The sequence below is a fragment of the Drosophila eugracilis genome, unplaced genomic scaffold (assembly GCF_018153835.1).
Source record: "Drosophila eugracilis isolate 14026-0451.02 unplaced genomic scaffold, ASM1815383v1 contig_647, whole genome shotgun sequence".
Taxonomy (NCBI): Eukaryota; Metazoa; Arthropoda; class Insecta; order Diptera; family Drosophilidae; genus Drosophila; species Drosophila eugracilis.
This window is the reverse complement of record NW_024573533.1, coordinates 50,841-62,070: the sequence shown is the minus strand read 5'-3', so window position 1 is coordinate 62,070 and position 11,230 is coordinate 50,841. Positions and strand designations below refer to the sequence as shown.

The window sequence follows — 11,230 nt, the reverse complement described above, 5'->3', positions numbered from 1 at the left end:
TGGTAAAAGACTCAGAGTTTTTTAGACCAAAACATTAGCGTCTGAATTGTTGCAAGGGCACGAACAGCTAAAGATTGCAAAAAATAAAATGTCTCGTGTTTTCCGAGACCGAGAATATAAATTAATACAAGTGATAAGCGATTTTGTTGCGTATCGGTGAAGTCACCAAAGCCAGAAACATTGGTGAATCGTAAAAAAATAGCAAAATTAACACGAGTAATTTTTATAGCCGCTGAGAAAAGATAAAACACCCAAAAAACGGCAACGAGGCGTAGAGGAACATTCCATAGACGCCATCGAAGAAGGGAACGAGGACACTACAACGAAGGTATAAAAGAGCTCGTCGCTAATCACATCAACGGAGTAGCAGATAAGTTAGTTTTAAATATTATCTATTAATTGTTGGATCATTAAGCTTTTAGGAGCACAATCTAGCCTGACAAAAGAAGTTAGAATTATTGAAGCTGGTGAATTAACCAGTGACGTAATGCAAAGGCTAAATAATCTTAAAATCATATGTGCTACTAATCATGCGTCTTTACTAAAATGTGGAGTAGTCGATCATGACTATTTTGACAAAAGTTGGCTTGAGAAAATTTGCGGGGTTATTAGATCCCTAAAAGTTTTTTGGGTTTTTTAAGACTTAGTCATTGAAGACTAATCACTTGTAATGATTATAAGCTCTTATTTTTTAATATTAGTTACTGAAGACGGCAATAAATTTTATTCCTACAAATATACTTTTATAAGATTAAAATTAATTTAAACGGAAAACAAATTATTTTGACGTTTTTAAGGGGCTATATTTATGTTAAATTATTGCGATTTCCTTTCTTTCATGTAAAATTATTCGGTCAGCCATCAGAAGCCCGAAATACTCAGATCAGTTGAAGACACCCGAATCACTCATCCCGAAACATGGGTGTTTCAGGCACTCCCTTCATTTGCTTTAAGTGTGTTGGGTGTCTGTGCAAGAGAGTAGTTGGTGCTCAAGTGCACATTCGAAATGAGCTGTGCAAGAGACCCACCCTTATTTTAGGGTGCCGATCACACTCTGAGTGCCGAAAACGCACAAATGATTCGGGTGCACTTATTGTCTGGGTGTACCCTTGCCGTTCTCTGATACATACATATGTTTGATCCGGGTGCCAAACAAAACCACCCTTAACGTTCTTTGGAGTGTACCTAACCTCAACTTTATTGTTACCTGTATTCATACAGCAATAACACCTTTTAACACCATCGCAACGTAACAAACTTTACCAAATTAAATTATATTCATCAATTGAGTGATTGAATCCAAGAAGTTTAAGCTACATAGTACACATGTACATATGTACATTCTAGACCTCTGCATCAATTAGCTCACAATCTACTCTACAATTTACAGTGGCTCCAAGCTTATTTCGTGCAAGAAAAAATCGAATTTTTAATTTGATACTGCTACTAAACCAGCAGAGGTATCAAAAAAATTTAAACGCAGTAATGTTAAGAATGTCGCATATTATTAAAATAATAACAAAAAGTTTTTACTAATTTAAAAAACAAAAGAATTTTTCATACAAAAACTAAAAAATAGGGCAGCTCCGACGCACAAGCTTATTTCGTGCAAGCACTTTAACGGTTAATAACTCTAAACTAGGACTTTTAAATCCATTTTTTTTTCTTAATACTAGTAAAAATATATTAACAAAAGCATATTTATAAGTTTTCGAGGCTGGGGGCACCCAAAAATTACGGATTAACGAGGATTTTCAAACTATTGCGCCACGAATAATAGTCAATAGTTTGTTGAGCAAAGCGAATTAGTCCTTAAACATTTTAAGGATGGGAAAACCCAGGAAATGGTTGCCTCAAGCCCTAGTACAAACCCATACATAACCCAAACGCTTTTTTACGAAAATCGGGGGCAGAAAGGGGCGGTAATGCACCGAACAAAATTTTTAATGACCAGGAGGAGAGACGTATTGTCCCAAAAGTGAAGGAAAACCCCAAGCTATCGGCTCCAAAAATAGTTGAGGAGATCGAGAACGAAATGGGCAAAAAATGTTGCCCAGGTACAGTTCGGAACATTTTACAGAACCATAACTTTAATGGTCGAGTTCCTAGAAAAAAGCCCTTTATAAGTGCTAAAAATAAGTTGGCGCGCGTCAAATTCGCCAGGGAACTTGAAAGTAGTCCGATTTTGGTCTGGAACGACGTTATGTTTGTGGACGAATGTCCTAATGTAATATATTTGGGTCCCAGATGAGGAAATATGTTTGGCGGCGTCCCAACCTGAGCTACATTCAAAAAACAAAATCAGCGGCTAAGCACGGCGGTGGTCATGCTATAGTTTGGGCATGTATTACTGTGTCCGGCGCCGGAAATTTGGTTTTTATTGACGGAATCATGGATGCCAATAAATATTCAACTATTTTGAAAGAAAATTTGGTACAAAGCTTGGGGTTTTCCTTCACTTTTGGGACAATACGTCTCCCTCCTGGTCATTAAAAATTTTGTTCGGTGCATTACCGCCCCTTTCTGCCCCCGATTTTCGTAAAAAAGCGTTTGGGTTATGTATGGGTTTGTACTAGGGCTTGAGGCAACCATTTCCCTGGGTTTTCCCATCCTTAAAATGTTTAAGGACTAATTCGCTTTGCTCAACAAACTATTGACTATTATTCGTGGCGCAATAGTTTGAAAATCCTCGTTAATCCGTAATTTTTGGGTGCCCCCAGCCTCGAAAACTTATAAATATGCTTTTGTTAATATATTTTTACTAGTATTAAGAAAAAAAAATGGATTTAAAAGTCCTAGTTTAGAGTTATTAACCGTTAAAGTGCTTGCACGAAATAAGCTTGTGCGTCGGAGCTGCCCTATTTTTTAGTTTTTTGTATGAAAAATTCTTTGTTTTTTAAATTAGTAAAAAAACTTTTGTTATTATTTTAATAATATGCGACATTCTTAACATTACTGCGTTTAAATTTTTTTGATACCTCTGCTGGTTTAGTAGCAGTATCAAATTAAAAATTCGATTTTTTCTTGCACGAAATAAGCTTGGAGCCACTGTATGTAATTCAAATCAAATTGAATGTGCGCAATACAAAAACTAATATGAAAAGGTATAAATTCGTTAATTCGTTTGAACTAAAGACTTGCGGCATTCAAAGGAATGAGTGAAAATAAAACGTAAAACAGTAACACCTGTTAAATGTCATAGGTTACTTGCAATAAATTATTAAGTCTTTAGAATACAAGCAATTAATAAGTTTACTCAAGTTTGACACTTTCAAGAAACTGTTTACACTATGTAAATACATATATTTTTTGCATTCCTTTTTGTCAAAAAATTTTTGAAGTAACGTCAAAATTTTATTTAAACCCTACAATAAACAATCAACATATGAATTCCGTTAATACATACATACATATGTACATAAATACATTGGCTTTTGACAACAGTGTAACTAAGTAATAATAAATTGTACATTTTACTCTTAGTGACCGTAGATTATGTACTATGTGTTATGTATGTACATATTCTGAGTGTTAGCATTAAAGGTATAACTTGATTGATAATTTGTTAATGATATAACAAGTTGAACGAAAATAATAGTACTAAAAAACAAAATGTTTATTAAATTAGAAATTGTTTACAAAAATAAATTTATGTACATATGTATATTAGGTTGTCAAAAAAGTCTTGTGGTATTTTCGCTAGTTGGCGCTGAAAGCGTGTAGCTCTTGTTTTATTCGTCGCATCAGGTCATACTATACCTTTTTGGAAAGCTCACTTCATCATTTCATACATACATGTAGTTACATATGTATATACTAAGTATAATGTTATGTATATTTAATATATGTATTATTAAAATTCATCATCTACAGCTGATGAACCTGATGAAAGTTTTCAACAAAACTTCATAAAAAGTAAAAAGTAAAAATTGTTTAGACAATTTGGATTTTCTGGGAAAGTTTAATATTGTTAGTAGCAGTTCAATAATTTAGATGAAGGATGCTCAAGGCCTATGCTCTGAGTGCTCAATTGTTTTTGGAATTGCCCGGAGAAAAGGGACTTGCTGAGCAAGTCTTATTCGCCCATAAGCTTTGAGCGCTCGCGGCGATAATACAATAACAACTTTTTGTTTTCCTCTTTCCGCCACATTCTGTCACCAAACGCAATATATGTATTTTTTTCTTGTTTCTTCCTGGAACATCTTCGAACACTTGAACTGGAATTCATTCCTTGTACCTTCTGTTTGCAATTTAGAGAAAATTTCGCCCTTCGCTTCTCTCAGTGCACAGCTGCAAACCAACACAATAACGTCACTAAATATGTGCACGCTTTTTTGTATTTGTGTTATTGAACGATTTTGAGCACCCGTGATTTAGATATTCTCGACGGTGCTGCGTTAAACTGGGTTAAAATTGGTTGTGTATAATAATAAATGAAAAATGTTTTTACTAAAAATGAACCGAATATCTGTAGTTTACTGAGACGGATGTCTGGGCTATTTACTAAAAGGTCTTATCTTATCCGGGGCGGATGCGAGTTACTGAAAATTGGTTTTATTATTGACCATGAAGTGCGGATAAGCAGGCTACTTATCGATGGCTATTGAACATTTACTTTCAAGCTAATAGTTTGAAGATCCCATTCATTCAAGTAATTTGCGACACGCATTCGAAAGAGGCACATCAGTCCGTAAATCCATATTCTAACATGGTTGCATTAAGGTCTCAGTAAGTACATAAATCTAATGACAAGTGGATAAGTCACAAAAGTGATCAAAACGAGGTACATATGTAAATTTTCTAATCAACGCCTTGGCGACAATTACAGCGGAAGGCAGGAGGAACAACCCTTAGTTACCATCTTTGATGACAAACGAATCTTTCCGAATTTCCGAGCTGGACCTTTAGACGAGTATCGCCAGAGGGCAAGCTTCTGTTACAAGCACATGAACGTGTTGCTTGAGGGCGAGGATCATATCCGGATGAAGGTTATTGTTAATTTCAGGTTTAAGGCGAGCACTGAGTTCAAAGTGCGGAATTTTTTGGTGCATACATATGTGTACAGATAATAGTATTTCGTTCCTTATATGTATGTGCACATTGATAAATGAATGTTTCTCCCCCCTTAGCACAAGGTTTGGCAATGGATGGAAAAACACCCTGACTTCCAGCGGGAGCCAGAGTGGTCAAATCTGGAACGTGTTCGTGAGATGGCCAACAAACGACAGCATCTCCTCTGGGAACAACAGTTCTATGGCGTTAACGATGTGGGTCGGATAAGATAAAGCTGATGGACATGTTAAAAGTATTGACTTTATTTCAGTACTTGGAAACACCACACCTTCTGCTGGCTTTTGGACAGGCCATCTTCAGCTACGACTTCAGTACTTCGGTTAAATTCGGCCTTTCAACGGGCATGTTTCCCAGCACCTTGGTCTCTAATGGATCTGGGCGCCTGGGCAAGTACGTGGCCAAGATCGCAGACAACCGTATTATTGGAGCTTACGCGCTTACTGAAATCTCTCACGGCACCAATGCACTTGGCATGCGCACCCGGGCCACCTACGACATAAAAAGGCAGGAATTCGTCATCCATACGCCAGACTTCGAGGCGGCTAAGTGCTGGGTGGGTAACCTTGGTAAGACTTGCACTCATGCTATTGTCTACGCTCAGCTGTTCGTTCCTGATGACAAGCACCAGGGCCTACAGGCCTTTCTTGTTCCCATCCGCGATGAGCAAACTCTGCTCCCTTTTCCTGGCGTAACAGTTGGCGATATGGGCGAGAAAATCGGTCTTAATGGCATCGACAACGGGCAAGTATTTTTCTCCTCAGTTTTAAATATTTAGGGTATATTATTATAATTGCAGCTTTGTAATGTTTAACCAATATCGTATACCTAAAGCCAATTTACTGTCAAAGACCGGCGACATTGATGACCAAGGTAACTATACCAGCCAAATTAAGGACGAGAGGAAGCGCCTAGGTGCCTCTTTGGGCGCTCTTTCCGTAGGTCGCGTCAATATTACAGCTATCACCTACGTGGCTCTGAGCAAAGCTGTAACAATTGCCACCCGTTATGCAGCCAGCAGGCGTCAGTTCGGACCTACTAATAGCCTAACAGAGTGGCCTGTGTTCGAGTATCAATCACAACAATACCGACTTATCCCTCACTTGGCCACTACAATCGCATTGCGAGTTGCCACGCTTTGGATAGGCAAAGTAAATGTAGATTTGACAATGAAGGGCTTCGCCGGCGAGGATACGTCCCTAGCGGGCATGGAGGTTCATGCAATTTCGTCTGCACTCAAACCAGTCGCTACCTGGGCGGCCAGGGATGGCATTCAGGTAAGGTTACACGTCATACGTAAGTAAAAACGAAAGCCATAAAGTAATGTGTTCGTTGAAAAGTATGTACCAAGAAGATGGAATGTAAGATGATCATATAAGGAATATATTTTTTTGATCAGAATAAATATAGCCGAGTCAATTATGTCCATGCCCGTCTCTCCTGAAGTGACACTGAAAAGTATTTATTTTAGACTAATATTTTTCAAAATGTAGGTTAAGTGATATTTGCTAGTAAAATAATTGTTTTAAAATTATGAACACAGTAAAAAGTCCGAAAGTCGTGGCAATCGACCTATTTTATCTTAGGTAGTACTGAAAAAGAGCAAAGACTTGCTGTATGTAAAAATTGGCTTTTGTAGTATTTTGTATTTCTTATTATTTTGTAAAAACTGTTGATAACCATTTTTAAATGAAGTATATTTGTTATCAAGTAGTACAACAACATTTTACAAGAAGTTTCCATCTACAAACTCAATTGAGGCATATGTACATAATTCTATATTTTACCACAGCAGTGAGATGAGATTTCCAGCAGAAGTTATTTAGTGCTAGCGTATGTTAATTCTTTCCTTGTCTACATTTATGGAATTCAAGTTAATTCTTAAGATTTTAATTCATCTACCACCAATTGCATTAATATAACAATTTTGCTAGTGGAAAGGACAAAGCACCACATTTTGTTAAAAAGCATGTTTACTAACTGATTGTGACGTCACTGTTCATGCGAGGCCTTATAACCTACATTTCTTCATAAATATCAAAGTAATGTTCTGATTTAAAAAATCTTTGGTAAATCGATAGATATTGACAAAAAAGTTTTATAAAAAGGTCAAGCGAAAACATTTATTATAATATTATGGACGCCACAGTTTTCCGCGGCTTGTGGGCGGGGTCAAATGTGGTCAAAAACTCGTGGTCAAAAAACTCGCGTCGAGCTGCAGTGGCGTCTCTAAAATACGTATTTCTCAGCTTAACTTTCTTGCTCTTATGGTTCCCGAGATTTTAGCGTTTTCGGTTTTCCGTGTTTTGTGGGCGATTGAGTGGGCCTGGCTAGATGGGAAAAAAACCATTTACATTGGGGGCATCATATAAAACTATATGCCTAATCCCACATTTCACTTATCACTTATGGTTATCGAGATATCAGCTTTTCTACAAAAAAGCGAAAACCGTCTTTCAAATTTGGTCGGCGTAAGAGTGGGAGTGTGGGATAATGGTACCACCATAAATAAATTCAGTATACAGTACTAAACCTAATAAATTAGTTAAGGAGTACAAGCAAACGGAAAAATATTAAATATTACATCTTTTGTACGCTTTATGCATTTAAAAAAATATTCTTTTTAGGAGTGCCGCGAAGCCTGTGGTGGTCATGGCTACTTAAAAAACTCTGGCTTAGGCGACCTTCGAAACGACAACGATGCTAACTGCACTTATGAAGGCGAAAACAACACGCTTATCCAGCAAGCATCCAATTGGTTGATCAGTCTACGTCGCAACAACGCCGACTTTGTAGCCGTATCTCCGTTAGAGACGGTTTCTTTTTTAAAGAATATGGACAACATTTTACAAAGCAACAGCAAGGAATGTACAATTGCCGAAACCATGGATGTACACAGTGAGTGTTTCATTACTTTTCTACTCTTCTTAAATTTGCTTAGTCTACAGGTGCTTTACAGAAATACTTAAGAACATTAAATTGTGCTGCTTAAGAATTCGGATAACATTGGTGCACACATTTAGATAGGGATTAAAATATTTATATTCCTAGAAAAATATGATATCATTTATTTCTTGGAAAGTTTACAGAAGGGATCATTTAGAAAACATCCGACCATATAAACAAACCTACGTTGGTATAACCATCTCAGTCTATCCTTCCGTGAATGCTGAGACTTCGTTATCTACATACATATACATATGTGGTAGAGTATTGGGATTAAGGATTTAAGTTGTAGAGATACCTGCTTAATTCAAGTTTGTATTACCAGGCGTCCGCGACTAATATTCCTTCCGTCAAGTGCGATATATTCTCTTTTTCAAAACGTACCGATTTGCAAAAAATTAAATTTATTTTAAAGCTTTCTGCTTATGAATGCGTTTTGGAAAACATGTACCTGTAAATCTAAGATCTGGAAAGTTAAGAATTCTAGTATTCTAAAAATTCAACCTCAGCTCAAGGTGGTTTCATTACATGCCAAAATTATAATTTTTAAAATGCGTAATATCATTTTACAGTAATATTGTATTAATACCCGAATATACAAAAACCTTATAGCAGTGATGTTTAAAAAAATTTCAAGTCAGAGGATATACTGAAACAAATATGTAAAATAAAACGTGCACATACATACAGTGGCTCCAAGCTTATTTCGTGCAAGAAAAAATCGAATTTTTAATTTGATACTGCTACTAAACCAGCAGAGGTATCAAAAAAATTTAAACGCAGTAATGTTAAGAATGTCGCATATTATTAAAATAATAACAAAAGTTTTTACTAATTTAAAAAACAAAAGAATTTTTCATAAAAAAACTAAAAAATAGGGCAACTGCGACGCACAAGCTTATTTCGTGCAAGCACTTTAACGGTTAATAACTCTAAACTAGGACTTTTTAATCCATTTTTTTTTTTCTTAATACTAGTAAAAATATATTAACAAAAGCATATTTATAAGTTTTCGAGGCTGGGGCACCCAAAAATTACGGATTAACGAGGATTTTCAAACTATGGCGCCACGAATAATAGTCAATAGTTTGTTGAGCAAAGCGAATTAGTCCTTAAACATTTTAAGGATGGGAAAACCCAGGAAATGGTTGCCTCAAGCCCTAGTACAAACCCATACATAACCCAAACGCTTTTTTACGAAAATCGGGGGGCAGAAAGGGGCGGTAATGCACCGAACAAAATTTTTAATGACCAGGAGTATGTATGCATTGACACTTTTGTGTTGGTTTGCAGCTGTGCTCTAATCAATTCATTACTCTTTTTACTGAAACAAACTCTCGTGTCTATGGTCCTCTGCGAAATAAACTCTAAATTGCAAACAGTTATAAAGAATAAATAAGTGTTCTGGGAAGTTCCAGGAAAAACAAGACATATTTTTCTGCAGTTAGCGATGGAATGAGCCGGAAAGGGAAGAACGATAAATTGTTAGTGAAATAGCGCCGCGAGCGCTCAAAGCTTATGGGGGAGCAAGCCCGTTGAGCACACATGTATTATAAGGTATTATAAGGTCGCAAAATCTTTCTTCTACATGTTTCACGAATAACATGAAAATATGTCCTTTTACTTTACGGATATCGGTTATAAATATTCAATAGCCGATCCGTCTATCTGTATAAACGCAGAGATCTGAGGAACGCTGAAATATAGAAAGTTGGGACTAAGCCTTCAGATTTCTTCTCTGGAATATAATGGCAGCGCAATTTTGTTTTAGCGTCCTGCCACGCCCACTCTAACGCCCACAAATCGCGGGAAACTGAAAACTCTTAGATCTCGGGAAGTTATTATAAGAGCTAGAAAGTTGGAGACGCCCAAAAAAAGGGCTACTTTTAAATCTGCCACGCCCAATCAAACGCGCACAAACCATGAAAAACTCTGCAATTTTAAGTTATCGAAAGTTTGCATTAACCATGCACATTGTAGGTTTACGCCCACAAGCCGAGAAAAACTGGCATTTATAATAATATAACGATTTTTATTTGGTTTTACCTTGTAATTTTTGTTTATTTTTTTTGTTGTAGATTTGTTAAAGGCCCTCAACTGGCTAACTGCCTGGCAACTACAGTCGACTGTGAAGCGGGTCGAGCAAGAGCAGCGTAAAGGGAAAGATGCGTTTGAAACGCGGAACAATGTTCAGGTCTTTGCTGCTCAAAAGCTTTCTTTAATATACGGCGAGGTAATATGGCTACTCTCGGAATTTAGCCTAAGTATTTCGTTAACCTGGACAAATATTTTTAGCGTACTATCTACTACGTGTTTTATAAATTTGTGACCAGCCTATCCGACTCTGCAGAGAAACTTGTGTTGCAGCAGGTACTTTCCTTTTACGGCGCCCATCTGATTGTCAAGTACTCCTCTGTTTTTTATCGCGGCGGATATTTCCACGAAAAGTCGAATCAACTCGATTTTTATGAAAAAGGCTTGTTAGAGCTACTTCCCGTGCTTAAGGATGAAGCCATCGCTCTGGTGGATTCCATTGCTCCCACTGATTTTATTCTAAACTCACCCTTGGGCATGAGCGATGGGAATGTAAGTGGTTTCTTATTAAACATTCCAAGTTTAGGAAACAAATCCAATATTTTTCAGGTTTACCAGCATCTTCAGGGCATGATTGTTTCCGCTCCTGGCGTGTATGAGCGGCCCCGTTGGTGGCGTGATGTTACTTACAAGGATTATCTTAAGCGTGCCAAGTTGTAGGGTTATATTTGTTCTACTTAATTTGAATGTGGTGTTTGTAGAGTCGTCGTATTCAAATACTCAAACAATCAAAACATTAGATTTATTGTCTTATTTTCAAAAAATTTTAGAGCCTATGAATAATATTGTTGTGAAGAAATGTTGAAAAGTTGTTTTTGGAAAATTAGCACAGAACTTAAAAAATGCAATAAAAAGGTTAGATGACTTGTATAGATATTTTTTGAAAATCTTATAAATGAACGAATAAATGAACAAATATAAAAAAATTGAATTCGTTTTTATTTTATTTTATGCAGAATGTGTTTATTTCTGAATGGGTATTTAAATTATTTGTGTAAGAAAACATAAATTTTAAAATTAAGCAACATTTTTTTATCGTTAATGTAATGGTAATGTTAAGTCGTTCCAAATGACCAAACGTGACAGTAAATATATATTCAGTACAATGTTACTTGTGGGT

General features: G+C 36.5%; 1 protein-coding gene across 1 annotated transcript; it reads left to right on the top strand.

Annotated features, from left to right (window-relative positions):
* Window positions 1-3,967: 3,967 nt before the first annotated feature.
* LOC108104208 (peroxisomal acyl-coenzyme A oxidase 3) lies at window positions 3,968-10,980 on the top strand. The gene is made up of 10 exons (XM_017210188.2): window positions 3,968-4,416; window positions 4,475-4,728; window positions 4,829-4,988; window positions 5,130-5,267; window positions 5,324-5,814; window positions 5,870-6,347; window positions 7,698-7,968; window positions 10,095-10,249; window positions 10,312-10,602; window positions 10,660-10,980. The coding sequence occupies exons 2-10, from the start codon at window positions 4,709-4,711 to the stop codon at window positions 10,768-10,770; spliced, it is 2,115 nt and encodes a 704-aa protein (XP_017065677.1). The 5' UTR covers window positions 3,968-4,416; window positions 4,475-4,708; the 3' UTR covers window positions 10,771-10,980.
* Window positions 10,981-11,230: the final 250 nt, after the last annotated feature.